Source organism: Peromyscus maniculatus, chromosome 9, assembly GCF_049852395.1.
Source record: "Peromyscus maniculatus bairdii isolate BWxNUB_F1_BW_parent chromosome 9, HU_Pman_BW_mat_3.1, whole genome shotgun sequence".
Taxonomy (NCBI): Eukaryota; Metazoa; Chordata; class Mammalia; order Rodentia; family Cricetidae; genus Peromyscus; species Peromyscus maniculatus.
The window spans coordinates 42,958,596-42,976,819 of record NC_134860.1 but is presented as its reverse complement, the minus strand read 5'-3'; the positions used below and the strand labels follow the sequence as shown (position 1 = coordinate 42,976,819).

At 40.2% G+C, this 18,224-nt stretch overlaps 1 protein-coding gene across 1 annotated transcript in view; it reads left to right on the top strand.

Moving 5' to 3' along the window:
- Positions 1 to 18,224, top strand: part of Ero1a (endoplasmic reticulum oxidoreductase 1 alpha) — a 38,603-nt gene that overhangs the window by 8,803 nt on the left and 11,576 nt on the right. Inside the window, exons 2-11 of the mRNA XM_076544823.1 lie at positions 2,147 to 2,266; positions 4,003 to 4,086; positions 7,810 to 7,848; positions 10,216 to 10,289; positions 10,371 to 10,444; positions 12,453 to 12,573; positions 13,421 to 13,467; positions 14,693 to 14,704; positions 17,464 to 17,490; positions 17,612 to 17,704. Of these exons, the coding sequence (XP_076400938.1) occupies positions 2,147 to 2,266; positions 4,003 to 4,086; positions 7,810 to 7,848; positions 10,216 to 10,289; positions 10,371 to 10,444; positions 12,453 to 12,573; positions 13,421 to 13,467; positions 14,693 to 14,704; positions 17,464 to 17,490; positions 17,612 to 17,704 (691 nt within the window). The remainder of the gene's footprint in view (positions 1 to 2,146; positions 2,267 to 4,002; positions 4,087 to 7,809; positions 7,849 to 10,215; positions 10,290 to 10,370; positions 10,445 to 12,452; positions 12,574 to 13,420; positions 13,468 to 14,692; positions 14,705 to 17,463; positions 17,491 to 17,611; positions 17,705 to 18,224) is intronic.

Genomic DNA, 18,224 nt, shown 5'->3' with positions numbered 1-18,224 from the left:
TATAGGATTTTACATAGTCCAAGGGTGAAATATTAATTTGGTGTTTTAATAAGGTTTTATGCCTTGCTTTCTTATTTTTAATATATCTGTATATTATATGTATATGAAAAACCAAATATATACACACAGAGACAAGTTTTCTTTGTATAACAGCCCTGGCTGTCCTGGCATTTGCTTTGTAGGCCAGGCTGGCCTCGAACACACAGGGATCTGCCTCCCGAGTTCTGGGATTAAAGGCATGTGTCACCACGCCTGGCTCTTAAAAGATATTTTTAAGTATGTGTATGTGTATGTCTGTGTGGGGTGTGTGCATGTGAGTGCTGTGCACAGGGAGGTCACGAGAAAGCATTGGAGCTGGAGTTGCAGGTGGTGTGAGCCACTTGATAGGGGCATTGGGAGGCAAACGAGTCCTCGGGAAAAGAAGTACACATTCTTTTTTGTTTGGTTTTGTTGTTTTTCAAGACAGGGTTTCTCTGTGAAGCCCTGACTGTCCTGGAACTCACTCTGTAGACCAGGCTGGTCTCGAACTCACAGAGATCTGCCTTCCTCTGCCTCTGAAGTGCTGGGATGAAAGGTGTGCACCCCCACTGCCCCGACATGGATGTTCTTTTTTAAACTAGTCACTGAGGTCAGTTTGTGCTGCTGTGTGTATGGGTTGTGGGGCTGCCCATGGAGCATGGTCCGCCTACCAGGGACCATATCCCTAAAGAAAACTTTCCCGTAGGAGCTGTCGGTAACTCCTCAGTGAGAGGCCACTTCCTTATTTTCAATGTGGTTCATAGTGCAAACATACCACACCAAAGTACTGCAAGCTTCTCTTTTCTGCAGGATGATGTGTTTTCTTTTTCTATTTTTTTTTGAAACATTATGTGTAGATGTAACCAACAATCTTACTAAATAAAAAATACAGAAACAATGTAAAAGAGAAAGCCGAGAGGTCAGAGCTCAGAGCTAAAATCTCACCCTTCCTCCTACGGTGTCCCAGCTTCCCGAAAGAGAGCTATATCCTGTCTGTTTGTCTTTTTATAGTATTTTGTTCTGCCTTCTCATTGGTTGTAAACCCAAACACGTGACTGCCTCGTCACTGTCTGAATGTACAGCCCCCTAGGTCTTAAAGGCATATGTCTCCAATGCTGGCTGTATCCCTGAACACACAGAGATCTATGGGTTTAAAGGCGTGTGCCACCACCACCACACTCTTGCTATGGCTCTAATAGCTCTGACCCCCAGGCAACTTTATTTATTAACATACAATCAAAATCACATTTCAGTACAATTAGATTACCACCACAATTATGTACTTGTTACTTAATGTTCCATTACTTTTATTAGGTGTTTGCTTAGCTCCAAATAAATTACTGAGCTTTCAGTTTCACAGCCAGTAACATTGACTGATTGTAATTTCTCTTTATATCCTGATGTAGAAACTTAATAGTTTGATCTAGAGGCAGGGTCAAGAATCAGTGCTAAGCATTTGTGGTCAGTTTGTTACCCCAGTGTTGCTAGGACAAGTAAGTTCTGAGCATCCTTCCAAACCTAGGAAATCTGCTGTGGCCCAGTAGTTGGGGCTGTTAGTGTCTTAGGATGAGTTACTATTTGTTTTGCTAGTTGATATTACTTCTTTTTATACATTCACCAAGCTCCATAGCCTCTGAAAATGAGAGACAAAGCAAGTCCCAGGAGAACTCAGTGATAACCAGGTGCCAGTGGGAGACCATCTCTAGAGTCTGTAGCATCTGGTTCTGCCTGCATGCGTGTGCTCACCAACCCCCATGGTGGAACAGGAAATAGGATTTCAGTTTCCTTGTCCATTGGTCCAGCCACAGGGAGACACAGCGCTCCCTCTTCATCTTAGTGCCAACCTTTGGTCAGGTCAGTTGGGTCCTGGAGGGGTCCAGTTCTGTGTGCATCCGAGCTCAGCTGACCCTGTAGAAGTGCCACTGTGTTGCTCTAGAGATACAAGAACAACAGTATCACAATATTACTGTCATTCTCCAGCCTAGAGAACCAAGACAGGGTGGGAGGATAAGGTTGCTGAGTAGCAGGCTTTTTTTTTTTTTTTTTTTTTAAATAATAACTACAGGAGGAAAAGAATCGTGTGGTATCTGGGACATTTAAATCTAATATTTCATTTTCTTTGTAACAGGTTAGTGGTTACCTGGATGATTGTACCTGCGATGTTGAGACCATCGATAAATTTAATAACTACAGACTTTTCCCAAGACTACAAAAACTTCTTGAAAGTGACTACTTTAGATATTACAAGGTATTTTCAATTTTTATTTTACTGATTTATTTACTTATAATGTATACAGTGTTCTGCATGCATGCCAGAGGGCACCAGATCTCATTATAGATGGTTGTGAGCCACCATGTGGTTGCTGGGAATTGAACTCAGGACCTCTGGAAGAGCAGCCAGTGCCCTTAACCTCTGAGCTATCTCTCCAGCCCTGGTATTTTCAATTTTTTTTTTTATGTAAGTATGCTGTAATGGATGATTATATTTTCTTAGATGACCAAACTTTGGTACTGTTACTAAAATTGGTAATTATTTAAATGTTTACAAAGTTTAAAAAAATTAAAGAAAATTTAGTGAGCCGGGCGTGATGGTGCACGCCTTTAATCTCAGCACTCAGGAGGCAGAGGCAGGCGGATCTCTGAGTTTGAGACCAGCCTGGTCTACAGAACGCATTCCAGGACAGTCAGGGCTACATAGAGAAACCCTGTCTTGAAAAACAAAACAAAACAAAACAAAAATGTGGCGTGTGCGTGCATGCATGCATGTGTGCATGCCAAGGCGTGCCCGTGGAGCTAAGATGAAAACTTTGGGAGTTGCTTCTCGCCTTTGACCTTTATGTGGGCTCCAGCCCAGCTTATGCGGCATCTTCACTGGCTGGGCTACCTCTGACTCTTCAAATGTCCACAAAGTTTAGTAGGAAAACTTGATTCGCAAGTGACTGTTGAGAAACCACCCATTGGAGTGTGTGTGTGTGTGTGTGTGTGTGTGTGTGTGTGTGTGTGTGTGTGTGTGTGTGTGTGTGCATGTGCATGAGGAGACCTGAAGACAGCCATGGATGTTGTTCTCGGGTACAGTCCAGGTGTCTTGTAGCCGTAGTTTCTTCCTGGCCTGAGCTCTGGCAGGCTGCGATGGTTGCCTTCTCTCACCCTGTCTCTGACTCCTGGCTCTGGGATTGCAAGCATTGCCACCACGCTTGCTTTCTTTGTATGTGGCATCTGGGAAGTAAATCATGCCCTTGTGCCCCTTACCAGCTGAACTCTATGCAGCCCTGATACTACTGTCCCCCCCACCCCCCAACACACACACACAGGGTTTCTCTGTGTTGCCTTGGCTGTCCTGGAACTTCCTCTGTGGACCAGGCTGGTCTCTAACCCATAGAGATCCGCCAGGCTCTGCCTCCCCAGTGCTAGGATTAAAGGTACCACCACTGCCTGGCTCTTTTTCTTACCTTTTTTCCCCCCTGATATTTTTAACTTCAATAACTTCTAGAGTTAGAAACAAAATGAACTGGTTAAATTGAAGTTAAAATAGAAATTGCTGTATTGTTCTCAAAATGTTGTTTTGTCAGCCATCAGATGGACTCCAATTAAGATGATTTTTTTTTTTTTTTCTTGAGAGGAGGCATTTTTGGACTTACTAAACACAGTGTCTGACCATGAGAACACTTGAAAGAACTTCAACAACCCGGTCCACAGTCCCTCCCTGATTCCGGCTTAAATGGGAGCTGAGTGGTGCACGTCTGAGCCCTAACTCCCAGCTCAGCTGCCATCCGCACAGGGTCTGTTGGGTAGTCTGTGTCTCTCTAACCAGGCTTACCAGTTTACACCAGCTACACATTTACTCAGTGAAACGTGACAAGTCATGGGAGAGCCAGTGAGTGTAACCTGGGATAGATAAGCCATCGCCACAACCTCGGATCGTGACCCCAGCAGTCATTATACTCTCAGGGCTTTATAGTTTTGTGACTTGCTGTCCTTTTACAGGTAAACTTGAAGAAGCCCTGTCCTTTCTGGAATGACATCAACCAGTGTGGGAGAAGAGACTGTGCTGTGAAACCCTGTCATTCTGTAAGAACTGTCCCCGCTCGCTGTCTTCACTCTTGACGGATTTTCAGAAAGGGCCACTGTTCATCCAGTTATCATTTGATCCTGTTTTATATCACAGTCAATATTTACCTCTCATAAACCTAAACTCATAAGTAAGTTACTTGTGTGTGTGCCTCACGGTGGCAGGGAGGCCAGAGGCTGACATCAAGCGCCTTCCTCTGTCACCCTCCCCTTTAGTTCTGAGATGGAGTCTCTTACTGACCCTTGGGTTCACTGCTGAGGCAGGATGCCCTGCCTCTCCAGCTCTGGGCTTGCAGGGGCTGCCTCCCGCATGGCTTCTTACTCGATGCTAGGATCTAAACTCAGGTTCTCATGTTTCTGTTGGGGGTTATTTTACTGACTGAGCTGTCTCCCGGCCTCGTAAAATCTACTTTGAATTACACTGTCTTCATGGTAAAATAATAACAACAATATATAATATATAAAATTACATGTAAATATTATTATTATTATTATTATTATTATTACTGAGACAGGATCTCTCACTGTGTAGTCCCTGGTGGTTTAGAATTCACTATGTAGATTAGGCTGTACTCAAATTGGAGAGATTTGTCTGCCTCTGCCTCCCAAGTGCTGGGACTAAAGGTGTTCACCATTATGCCAGGTTTGTTTGTTTGTTTGTTTGTTTGTTTGTTTTGGCAGAATTAAGTTTTTATGATTAATACGCTTGTTTTTTATGAAGTCAGTATATTAATTTTTATATTATGTTATTTGTTGGTGGTGAGGGGGTGGCATGCCTCTCCCTTGTGGAGGTCAGAAGACGACTTGCTGGAGTCAGCCCTCTCTTCCCATTGTGTGGTTCCCGGGACTGAACTCAGGCGCTCAGGCCTGAGCCGTCTTGCTGGCCCTGTATCATTTTTTGTTTAGGGGATTCCTTCCACATTGGTTCCCTCACTGCCTATCCCGGTAATACAATCTTTTGATTTATTAGAGAGATTGTTCTTTTGGCTTGATATTTGTTTTCCTCTTGAAGTTTGAAGCATTCTACTGTGAAAGCAGAGATTTTCTGTTTTACACCTTTAAATGATGCAGGTTTTTACAAGTCTATAGGACCGGGGGTGTAGTTCAGGGGCGGAGCTCTTGCCCTGCGTGTATGAGGTCCTATTGCCCTGATACTGAGCACTACCAAAAATGTCTCTATTTTCATTTCACATTTTATTGTGTGTGTCCCTTAACCACTTTAAGCTGACATTCAGTGGCATTAAGTACACGTATATTGTGCAGCCATCGCCAGTGCCCATTTCCAATCCTCGCATGCTGAAACCATGCTGCTTAAACACTACCCGTCCCCTCTCATCCTTGGCCACCACCATTCTGTTTGTGTGTATATATACACCATTCTGTTTGTGTGTGTGTGTGTGTGTGTGTGTGTGTGTGTGTGTGTGTGTGTGTGTATATATATATATATATATATATATATATATATATACACATACATTTCTTTCCTTAATCAGTTTGACTGTTTTAGGCACTTGCCATAAAGGGAATTATATAATTTGTACTTTTATAGCTGGTTTTATTTCACTTAGTGTACTGCTTTTAAATAGAACATATCATAACATATATCTGAATTGTGTTCTAAGAGTGAATCAGAGTGTTGCTGAATGTCTAGATTTATATCTAGTATATAAATCCATTACTGCTATACTATCTATAGTAATATATATCCATTCATCTGCTGCTATTCAATACATCTATACCACTGAGGCACGTCTCCAGCCCTTAAGATTTTCTTAGTATATATCTATAAGTGGGTTTGTTGGATTGTGTGGTCATTGTAAATTTTGAGGAATTACAAAACTGTCTTCCATAGTGATTATATGTTTTTATCAGTGGCACCTAAGAGTTCGTATTTCTTTACCTCTGAAAAGTTCTACCTTTCCAGGTGTCCCCTGGGTCCAAGCTTTTAACACTTGGGCCTTTTGGGAACATTCAAAGCATTACGTTGAAGTCTGGCATATCATTAAGATACTATCAATTTAAGTATTTAATTTATAAATTCTTACACTTACGTTTTTGATAATTGTAAAATAGCAGTAAAAGTAGTTGGGGAAATTTAAAGTCACTAGTGTCTGAGGAACTGTGGTAAGATATAGACTCAGCTTCTGCAGAATGAGGGCTAAATGCCTGAATCCAGTAGTCCAGTAGGCTGATATGTTTGCCTTTTAAAAACCGTGATACCACCAGTGGTGCACGCTTTTAATCCTAGCACTCAGGAGGCAGAGGCAGGCGGATCTCTGAGTTTGAGGCCAGTCTGGTCTACAAGAGTGAGTTCCAGGACAACTGGGACTATTATATAGAGAAACCCTGTCTCAGAAAACCAAAAAAACCCAAAACCAAAACCATGATATCTTCTTGCTGAGCCAGTGACCACTGATGGGTTCTGGGGGCGGGGCAGCCACTGCCTTCACTCTTACCCACTGAAGAGCACATTAGGCTCCAGCTCATAGTCCCTGACTCACGGTCCTGCAGATGACCTGGTTAAACCCAGTGTGTCTCAAGAAAACAAAAACAACAAAATCATGAATGTAGGAAGGGGCTTTGCAGTGAGGAGGGGAGTAAGAGACGTGGAAGTGATCCTTGAACGCACCTTATGTGTATGAAACTTTCATAAATCAATAATAAAGGTTAAAAAAAGAAAAACATGTCCACCTCAAAATATTCTTCTTTTATAAATATATGAGATTGGCAGAGAAATGGCATGATTTAGAATGATAACACAGTTTTGTGAGGCAGGAGAGAGGAAAGTGGAGACTGGTAAAGGTCTCAATTAGCATGTGATTTTTTTTGTTGTTGTTGTTGTTGTTTTTTGTTTGTTTGTTTTTTTCGAGACAGGGTTTCTCTGTGTAGTTTTGGTGCTTGCCTTGGATCTCACTCTGTAGACCAGGCTGGCCTTGAACTCACAGAGATCCACCTGGACCTGCCTCCGAGTGTTAGGGCTAAAGGCGTGCGCCACCCTGGCTTAACATGTAATTTGAATAACTGATATTCTGTGTGAGCGTGCCAGGTCTGGGTATATAAGCTTAGCCCTTGAGTTTGTGGTTTAGAAGAGAGGAGAAGCACTAATTGACCCTTTCAACACACGTACCACAGCCCAGTTACAAAGTGTCTGAACTACACATGCTAAGAGCAGAGACACGCTGGACCCAGAGGTACTCAAGTGACATTGAGGGAATGAAATATTTCCACTCCCTGCAGACAGGCCTGCGCTTCATCCTAATTCTTCCTAATAGGGTGAACTACAGGGACGAAAGAGTGACTAAGGAGCACGCACGGATTTTGGGATGTTTCCCACAGCCTCCATCAGCCCGTGTACCTGCATTTGTATTGTGCACCACTAGAGAGATAGAATGTTTGTAACTATTTTTGTGTTTCCATGGTACAGTACATGACCAGCAATACATGGGCCTTGAGTTTTATTTGCTCATTTTTTGAGAGAAGATCTTATTTCATTGCCCTTGCTACATAGACCAGGCTGGTCTCAGACAGATACTATTGGACTGCTAGGATTAAAGCTGTGTGCTACCACACCTGTTGAATTTTTATTTACTTTAAAGAAATTATTTAAAATTAAAAACTCTTCCCACTTAAAAATGGTCTCCAGTAATTTGTGAATTTTTCTCATAAGTCATAAGAATTTAAAATATTTTGTCAGAAGATAGAATAAACATGTTTCTTTTTCAGGATGAAGTTCCTGATGGAATTAAGTCTGCAAGCTACAAGGTATGCACATACACTTACTGATGTGACTGAAAATCTTGGAAAATCCATTTCCCTGCTCTGCAGTGAGATACCTTGAAATTTAGTTCATATTCAATAGCTTCTCTTCGTTTAAAAAAAATGTCTTTATATATGTATATACATATATAAAAACATGTAAGTGAAAGCAGTGGATGGAAACGCACTTACCCATTACTCAGCAGTTATTAGTAATGGCCAGTCTTGCTTCATGTGTATTTCCTACTCCATTTTCCCAATCATTTTAAGGACAAACTCAGATAAATCATTTTGTTTAAGAGCAATGCAAAATTAGAGCATTTCAGAATTAAGGAAGTGCCATTCAAAATTTTCTCAAAGAATAGAACTTATGAAACATTTGGGTTAAAACATCACATGTATTTATATACAACGAGTGTTTTCCCAGTTAGAAAATACCTGTGGGGAGGAGCCAGCTGAGGTTATTGATAATAGATTAATCGTAAAACGTAGTTTTGAAGATGATTGTGATCAGTTTTATAGAAAATTTAAAATAAAAAACTATTGGAAAAAATGTTCTTCAGAAACATTTCCATAACTTAGTAAAATGATAAATATAATTAAGAAGCTGATTAAATTACTAAATGGTACTGAGAAGTTACTTTAACTTAAAAAATTCAGATAAGCGTTTATAAGTTTCTGTGTATATATATATATATGTATGTATGTATGTATGTATATGATGTGTTTTTTTTAAATACATTTAAAATCGTATTAAGTTGTTTTGCATGTGTATGGGGCTGGGGGCCAGGGCCTCTCATCTCTGCAGGCTGGGCATCATCTTCCAGGGCCTCTCATCTCTGCAGGCTGGGCATCATCTTCCAGGCTAGCTGATTCTTGAGTTTCTGGTCACATCTGTCTCTGCCTTGCATTGCTCTAGGAGTGCTGCGATGACAGATGCCGCTTCATCTGGCTTCTTATATGGGCTCTGGGGAGCAAGCTCAGGTCATCAGGCTTACATGACAAGTGTGTCTACTTGTTGGACCAGCTCTTGGGGCCTTTCATGTTTATTTGAAATTTTCTTTTGACATAATTTTAAGTCTATGGCCATACCACATTAAACATGCCATTTCTCATCTGAAATAGTTTCCAGCTTACAGCAAAATTATAAGATTAACATAAAAACATTTTGTATACTGTAGTCCCTGATTGTTACATATATTTAGCAATTTGTTTTGTCATACGTTTTCTATGTAGATGTTCTGAGCTATTGGATTGCAGGTCAAGTAGATTGTGTATCTTTACTCTTTAATATTTAACTATGAATAAAAGAATTGAGTTTCAAGAAGTTTTTTTGGAGTTGAACTGTCTTACATATTAACTAATATCACAGTTGTCAGTCAATAAATAATATTTCAAACAATCTGATCACTTCGGTTATTTAGTGTTCCCTAAAAGTTTAGTCATTTTAGTTTTTACAGTGTCCTAGCGTGGTCAGAAATTCTTATGGTCATCCTAACAAGGCCGTTGTTGGTGTTCAGTAAACATTTATTTGTGGCCTTCTGATTCTAATCCTACCAGCTAATGGCGATGTTATCAAGACTCATGAGCTTGGTCGGTGGTGTGCACAGACCCACTAGGAAGAAATGTATGTGTGCCTGTTTAGATGTCAAGAAGAAATAGGGTAGTTAAAGCATGTGTTTGAAATACTTAAAGCTATTAGCATCCTTTCTGTAAGGTGCTCTTCCAATTACAGAATGAGAAGAAGCTGAGACATACGTACAAGCACGGCAGTCAGGGGAGCTGGCGCTTCGTCAGGTCGCTAGGACTCTGCCTTCCTGTGCACCTCATAACTCCCATGTACCTCAGAAACTTTTCCCTGTGCACATCTTAGTCACTATTTGCCAGTGTGATATTTATTTTGTGAACATAATAGTGAATTGTGTTTCCGACAAAAATGAGACAAAAAAGCCTCTTACGTACTTTTGGATGTGAGAGCTCATTTTATTCCAGGTGGAGGCAGAGGCACATGGATCTCTGAGTTCAAGGCCAGCCTAGTCTACAGAGTGAGTTTTAGGACAGCCAGGGCTATCCAGAGAAAGCCCTGTCTCAAAAACAAACAAACAAACAAACAAACAAACAAACAAATAGAGCTCTTTTTATAGACTTTGAAGCCTGGTTGATAGTGGCAAGTAGCATGAGCCTTGTCTAACTTTTAATTTCTGAAAAATGTTTCTTAAGGTTGTGTGGCTCATGCCTGTAATCCCACCACTTCAGGAGGTTAAAGCAGGGAAATTATGTGTTTGAAGTTATGTGACCCTGCCTCAAAAACAAAAACAAAAAAACGGAAGCAGCAGTTTTAAAATGTAGTAAATCTGTTTTCTTTCCATTTAGTATTCTGAAGAAGCTAACCTCATTGAAGAATGTGAACAAGCTGAGCGGCTTGGAGCAGTGGATGAATCTCTGAGGTGATTTGCTCTTCAAGTACTTGGTTTTTCTTGGTCCCAGTTGACTGGAAAAAAGAATAATGCAATTGTCCTTATTTGAAGTGAGGAAACCCAGAAGGCCGTCCTTCAGTGGACCAAGCATGATGATTCTTCAGACAGCTTCTGTGAAGTTGACGGTATGATGTTCGTGAAAGTCTGCCTTATGTTCCCAGTAATGTCTTAAGAAAAATCCAAACCACCAGCCTACCTTCTCTCCTGCCCCCCCCTCCTTCCCCCCCTCCCTCCTTCCCTCCCTCCCTCCCTCCCTCTCGCCCTCCTTGTCTCCCTCGCTCCTCTTCATTGTATTAAGCATTAAACTCAGGCTTTGGATATGCCAGACAAGTGTTTTACCAAAGAGCTACTCTGGATGCTGCCCCTCAGTTCTTTTTAGTTATTTTTAAAACCTTAGTCCTAACAGTGTGAAGGGTCCTCAGAAAGCTAAACATGGACTCATGGGACTGACTTAGCAGACGTGTAACTCAGAATTTGGGAAAGACTCAGACACAGGTAGACCAATGTTCATTCATAAGAGGCACAATGGTCTATGTGTTTATCATAGGTGCAAAAATAATTGAAATGTGTTCTGTATATATCACATAAATACACATGAATACTACTGAGCCATGTAAGAAGGAATGAGCTTCCAACAAAGGCTACAGTGTTCCAGAACCCTGGAAACATGGTAGGTGAAAGAAGCCAGACACAAAGATAAGTGTGGTATGATCCACTGTGAACTGTCGGGAACAGGCAAAGTCATAGCAACAGAAAGGAGATTAGCAGTTAGTAGATGTCCTGGGGAGTTAATTGTTAAATAATCAGTTTCTGTTTAGGGTGATGGAAAAGTTTTGGAAACAGAAAGTGGCAGTGATTACACATAGCATTGTGAACGTAACTTACAGTTCACTGACAATGATGGCAATGGCCATTCATGATACCTATTTTTACCACAGTAAAAAAAAAAATTTAAAAATAGTTTCTATAAAAAAAAAATTACCTCTTGGGTTTTGCAGTTATATGTACCAAGTAGTTAATAGTTCTCTTTCACTTGCATTTTGCAAAAGTAGTTAAAATGGGGGAATGAGGAACATGTCTTCTGTAAATGCTGCTGGACTGTTAACCTTTTCCATGTTGATGGTCTCTGTGACTTTTGGTGCAGAGAATATTGAACCATGACATCTTGTCTGTAGCTGGTGCTGAAAATTGGCAGCCTTAGAACACATTAGGATTTTGATTAAGATTTATTGATTTAATTCTTTTTCTAGTATCTTTTTTTTATTTGAGTTGTTCACCTCTGAATTGGCCAAGCAAAATTAAATCAAATTTGAATTTTTATATTCTTCTATGGCTCTTTATTAGTGGACTAATGAACTTTTAAAAAGTTTGTGAAAAGAGTTGGGTATTGATGGTAGATGCTTTTAATTCCAGTGAGGCAGAGACAGGCAGGGGCAGGGGCACCCCTCTTGAGTTCCAGGACAACTAGGGTTACATAGTGAGACCTTGTCTCAACCCCCGCAACCCCCTCCCAAAAAAGGGAAAGACTTAAAAAAAAGTTTTCTGTAGTGGGATACATGCCGTGTTTTGATATATGTATCTGTCGGGTCTATGGGATTTTATAGTGTATTTTTCTTTTTACTTTTTTCTTTCTTCTTTTGGGGTGCGGGGTGGTTTTGAGACAAGGTTTCTCTGTGTAGCCTTGGCTGTCCTGGAACTCACTCTATAGGCCAGGTTGGACTTGAACTCGAAGAGATCTACCTGCCTCTGCCTCCTGAGTGCTGGGATTAATGAGTTGCTCCACAACTGCCCAGCTTTTTTCCTTTTCTACTTCCTGGGATCAAACACGTGGTTTTGCCTGTGCTGGCTGCTCTCCTACTGGGCAACACTCTCTTCATTTCCGATAGTCAGTGATGAGCTGCTGTGCTAATGTGGATGGAAACAGACTCATTGTTTGGATAGTTTGTGAGCATCAACTCACATGTTTTCTTAAACTCTAAAATTCATGTATTCCTGTTTTTACCACTTACAAGATCAGAATTTTTTGCAGCCATTGTGAACAGTGAATGTGGCTGTTTGTTTCTCCCTATTTTCCTTTTTCCTAAAACGTTGTTCTGAAACAGGTAAGATTTGGTAAAACATTTTATTTTGCAGACATACAGTCCCCTGATGCTGAGTATGTGGATTTACTCCTTAACCCTGAGCGCTACACAGGCTACAAGGGGCCGGATGCTTGGAGGATATGGAGTGTCATCTATGAAGAAAACTGTTTTAAGTACGCATTATTTTCCTAGACTTGTGAAAATCAGGTTCATGCTCTTAAGATTAATATGGACATAGAAGCTTAAATGTCATTAATCCCATTTCCCCTGGGGCACCGGCTGCAACAGATACTTCTTTAAAGACTTAGATAATATTAGACCTTTTTGGTATTGGAACCACTGAGCAACATTCCTGAGTGGATTACAGGATCTCCTTATGTAGATGAAGTGATTGGGAACCAGGGGCTTTGCTTCATTTACCAAGATCACTATAGCCAATGATAGGGTATAGATTATAATCTACAGTTTAAGATTCTTTTTGTTACTCTCTGCTCTTTCTTTGGCCACAGTATTTTATCCTCTTCAAGTTAAATTGATTTCAGAGAGCAGCTCCAAGGTCACCTTTCTGTGTACTCACTGTATGCTGTGCACTGTGTTAAATACGGCACGGGCATTGCTCCTCTAGTTCTCACGGTGACAATTTGTTATAGTCATGACTGCTTACAGATGGAGAATCTGAGGCTTAAGCTAGGTCTTTGTTCAGTGTCAGGGGAAGCACCCACCCTCTTTGTACTCTTAGCCAGTGCAGTGGAAGTTGATCACGGGGTGAGTGAAAAATGCTAAGGTTCTTCACTTGGAAACCTGAAGGCTCTAAAGATGTACCAGCTAACTTTGGGGTAAAAACCTATGTGTGCATTTGTGTGCGCATTCATTTGTGTGCATGTGCATGCATTTACATATGCATGCACATGTGCGATTCTCTCAGGGACAATAGCTCCGCTAGCACGTGTCACTTTCTAAATCAGATATAACATTGTTGGTAACGCTGATGTTCATACAGTACAATTCTTTTCTTTGTAGGCCACAGACAATTCAACGGCCTTTAAATCCTTTGGCTTCTGGTCAAGGTGAGTTATTTGCATCTGTTTATTGGCTAGTGAAACTGGGTTAGAGTGAAGAGAAAGGCGAGGCTAAGTAGCAAGGGCAGTTGAGGGCAGGTAGTCCACTGGTACTGACTGTTTCAGAGAAGTTATGCCTCACTCTGTGGAGGCACAGATATATTTCCCAAGGATATTCATGGTGTTAGGCCATTGTAATATGAAGATTAGGGTTATAGATTTATTGTCTTTTTTAAAAATTTTTTATTTATTTATTATGCATATAGTGTTCTGCCTGCATCCCTACAGGTGGGAAAAGGGCCCAGATCTCATTACAGAGGGTTGTGAGCCACCATGTGGCTGCTGGGAATTGAACTTAGGACCTCTGGAAGAGCAGTCAGTCAGTGCTCTTAATCTCTGAGCCATCTCTCCAGCCCCGATTTATTGTCTTTCTACAATGCACTAAATAGTTGTTTGTTTACTTCAGCTCTGTTTATCCTCCAAATAAATGAATATTCCAAACATTTACCTCATTTTTCAAAAAACTTAAACTGGGGAGGAAGTTTAATGCTGCAATGCTTGGTCAGCATGTCTCAGTCCCTGGGCTTGACTCCCAGCCAAACAAGAAACAAAACAAAACCCTCAAGTAAGCCAGGCGGTGGTGACGCACGCCTTTAATCCCAGCACTCAGGAGGCATAGGCAGGCAGATCTCTGTGAGTTCGAGGCCAGCCTGGGCTACAGAGTGAGTTTCTGGAAAGGCTCCAAGGCTACACAGAGAAACTCTGTCTCCAAAAAAAAAAAAAAAAAAAAAAAAAAAAAAAAAAAAAGAAAGAAAAGAAAAATGTGAAAAAATGAAGATGACAGAAAAATTTGCATTTTATAGTCTTTGAAAACATTCCCAAGGTTAAATCTTCTGTCAGGCTGAGGGATTCAAAGCAACAGTAATACAGACCTTTAACAGAAGTTATCTCATAGTGTTAGGATAATAAAGGTACAAAAAGGCTGTTGTCCAAATAAACATGGGCACCCCAGACTGCTCTCAGTATGCTACCCTTTCCCCTCCTTTGAGCATGTGGGGATTCTGTGAGCCTGAGCCACGGCTGGACAGAGCTGGCTGTGGGTGCTCCTTCTATTGATTTTACTTGCGTGGATACACTGATGGACTAAAATGAGTCATTGTTAGCATATTATTTTCATGTAAGTGTAGCATGCAGAAGTAGTTTATAATAATTAATGTTTTGTTTTGTTTTTCAGGAAAAAGTAAAGGTATGTACCTTTATCATGCATTATATGTCAAGTCTGGTTGTATGTTCAGATGTGTGTTCTGGTGTTTATTGTGGCAAACTGCATTTCTTCTTGCTTCCTCCTCTTGTTTCTATAGAGATATCCATAACCCAGGTTGGCCTGGAGCTCCTTCATTATATAGCTCAGGGTGTTCTTGAATTCGGACAGTCCTCTTGTGTATGTCTCAAGAGTTCAGTTGATAAGCATGGGCCACCAAGCTGACTCTTCATTTGTATTTTAGTTTTTTATCTGAAGTGCTGGAGGTGAAAGAGCAGCTGAGAGGGAGAGGCCCCTGTTAGAGGCCCACACTCTGGACAGCCTGCCTCAACCTCTGGCAGTTCAGTTGTGTGTTTGACCCACAAGCTGTGGAAACCTGGTCTCTTCTTAGCTAGTTGAGGCGTGGGCTGTGAGGGTCTTACCAGGGAGGGTCTAGACACTTTTTCAAGTATTGACTCCAGAGCTCGATCACTGCCACTCTGCACTGGTAGGGATGTTAAACTTCCATATATATTTCAGGGTTACTTTGCCTTTTAAAGAATATTTTAGTTTTAGGAGTGAGATTGAAGTAATTTTTTGCTTTTCTAAAGACCATGTATGTACTTAACAGCCTTGTGGTACAGGTTAATAATCCCAGATACTTGGGAGGCTGAGGCAGGAGGATTGCAAGTTCAAGGCCAGTCAGGGCTACTGAATGAGTTCCAGGACAGACTGAATGAATTAATTAGTGAGACCCTGTCTCAAAATAAAAAGTGAGAAAAAAGGGGGAAAGAGTGAAAAGTCCTAGTTTAAATCCTCAGTACTGCCACACAGACACACACAGAGACACATTGTGTGAAATCCTCAGTACTGACACAGACACAGACAGAGACACACTGTGTGAAATCCTCAGTACTGCCACACACACACACACACAGAGACACACTGTGTGAAATCCTCAGTACTGACACACACACACAGACAGAGAGAGACACACTGTGAAATCCTCAGTACTGACACACACACACACACACACACACACACATTGTGTGAAATCCTCAGTACTGACATGTACACAGACAGACACACTGTTCAAAGAAACTGAGTCAGTACTTGCTTGGCCTTAGTCCATTTAGATGAAAATGTTAAACATAAAGTATCTTCTCTCTTCCTCAAAATCTCTTACTTTTTAGACATCATTTACATGTTTAATTTTTATTAAGTGTATTTATTTAGTGTATGTATGTGGTGGGTGCATGCTGCCATATGCCTTTACCTACTGAGCCACCTGGAAGCCCATATTTTTCTGAACTATTTGTGCATTATGTTAAAAAGACAGAGTATGAAATTCTGGTAGCATTACTGTTTTATTATCATTTAATAATTGATTATTTTGTTTTATTTAGCTGCTATAGTTACTGTAATGAAAAGTGCAATAGTACTGTGGCACTAAATAAAATTCTAAAGCAGATGTGACTTAGTGTGGGAGGGAGATACTTAGCAGTCAGTATTTCCCACAGGTGCTTGCCTCTGTTTGGGACTGAAGAAGTGATCCTGTAACTTTTGGCCTCCTTGGGCAGTAGCCGAGTTCTGTGCTACATTCTAGACACACAGGCTTCTTTGTCTGGCATACTATTTGTCTCTTTATGAGAGAAAGGATCATTTATCCCTAGAGACCTCAGTCCTTAGAACTGATTCATTCATAAGTATTACATTGATTTTGGTCACAGGGCAAAGGGGTATTCCTGACAGCTGCTGCATTAGGTGATTAATTACCTGCACCATGGTCAGGTCAAGTTGAGGAGGCTTTCAAAATTTTTTTTACTTAAAATGTATTCTTTCAGACCTGAGCACAAATGCCTACCCCCTCCCCTCACAAAATAATAATAATAATACCATTTTAAACAACTTTAGCAAGATAAAAGGATTCTGACATAATAGTATTTATCATTGCTATAGCAAGTACTGCATGAATGCTGTAATTTCTTACATATTTTGTAAAATGTTTAAAATATTTTCATGTTAGTTTTAATAGTTGTGTTAATTTTACCATGTTATCTAGTTAAATATTCTGTTAACTCCGGCATTACCATCAATTTTTATTACTAGAGACTTTAAAATAGTAACCTTTCTACAGATTCCTTGTCCTCTCCCTCTCCCCGTTTTATCTCTTTAGAGCATAATTCTGAAACCAGAATTACTAAGCTTTAGTTTATTGGCAGTGGTATTGTTAGGTCACAGAACATGAGCGGTTGTTTTTAAGCACTGCCCTTCTGCTCTTTGGATGTAGTGAATTGCATGAAATTCTGTTACATCTGCAATAGCATCTTACAGTATTTGTTTCCTCTTAACTTAAAAGTATGTCAAAGTTCTTAACAAAGCATAGATTGCTATGAAAATTTATCTAGTTAAGCAGTCTTGCTAGATTGTGTGTGTGTGTGTGTGTGTGTGTGTGTGTGTGTGTGTGTGTGTCTTTCTTTCTTGTGGGAGAGAGGTCTTAGGGATTGAACCCAGGAGTCATGAACATGGTAGCCAAGTGATGCACCACAGAGTGACATTCCTCCAGACTCCCAACTCTACAGTTTGATAACACATAAAACATTTATCTGAGGGACAGAGCAGTCCTTTCCTGGATCCACACACAACCTTTTCCTTTGAAGAAATTGTAAGATTTGGACCTTTAGCTGGAATAGTCTTTAAGACACTTGAAAATTTACATTTTGGTGTTAGGAAAAAATTATGACTTATTTTTCTTTTAATTTCAGAGAACACTTTTTACAGCTGGCTAGAAGGTAAATTAGAAACTTTTAAACAAATTTAAATGATAATTTTTTTCATTTTTAATATCATGAAATCTTAAATTCCCAAGATTCATATACAAAATTTTATTTTTGCACCATTGATGTCTTTTAGGCCTCTGTGTAGAAAAGAGAGCATTCTACAGGCTTATATCTGGTCTACATGCAAGCATTAATGTGCATTTGAGTGCAAGGTATCTTTTACAAGGTATGTGCTTTTAAAACCTTTCATATAATTGTTTTTAGGTATTCTTAACATTTTTTGGGTGTTTACCTGGATGGAGAAACAGACTATTGGGTAGTACGAATCCACTCGTAAATAGTAGTGATTCGGAATATAGAAGCTGTGTACCAGTTGAATGGCTCCATATATTATTAATTCTCTCAATTCTACATATCACTTTGGAAATGTTCTTTTGTTGACTGTGGGGAATTAAAATACATTCAGCAGCACAGTTTGTTACCGCATAAGAGCCTTTATTTATATGTGGACTTTAATGGCTACAGCATTGTCTGCTACTTTTTGTGGTTTAGGATGCTGGTGGAAAGTCAAACCATGGTTGATTTTCCTCAGTAATTATTTCTTCTGGAATTGGGAAGTATTTTACCTTTCAGAAATAAAGTGGTAACTCTGGTTTGAAATAGTGCTTTAAATTCATTAGTAATTTCAGATAGTCATTTCAAAAAATTTGTTTTTATTACTAATTATGCATATGTATGTGGGGGTA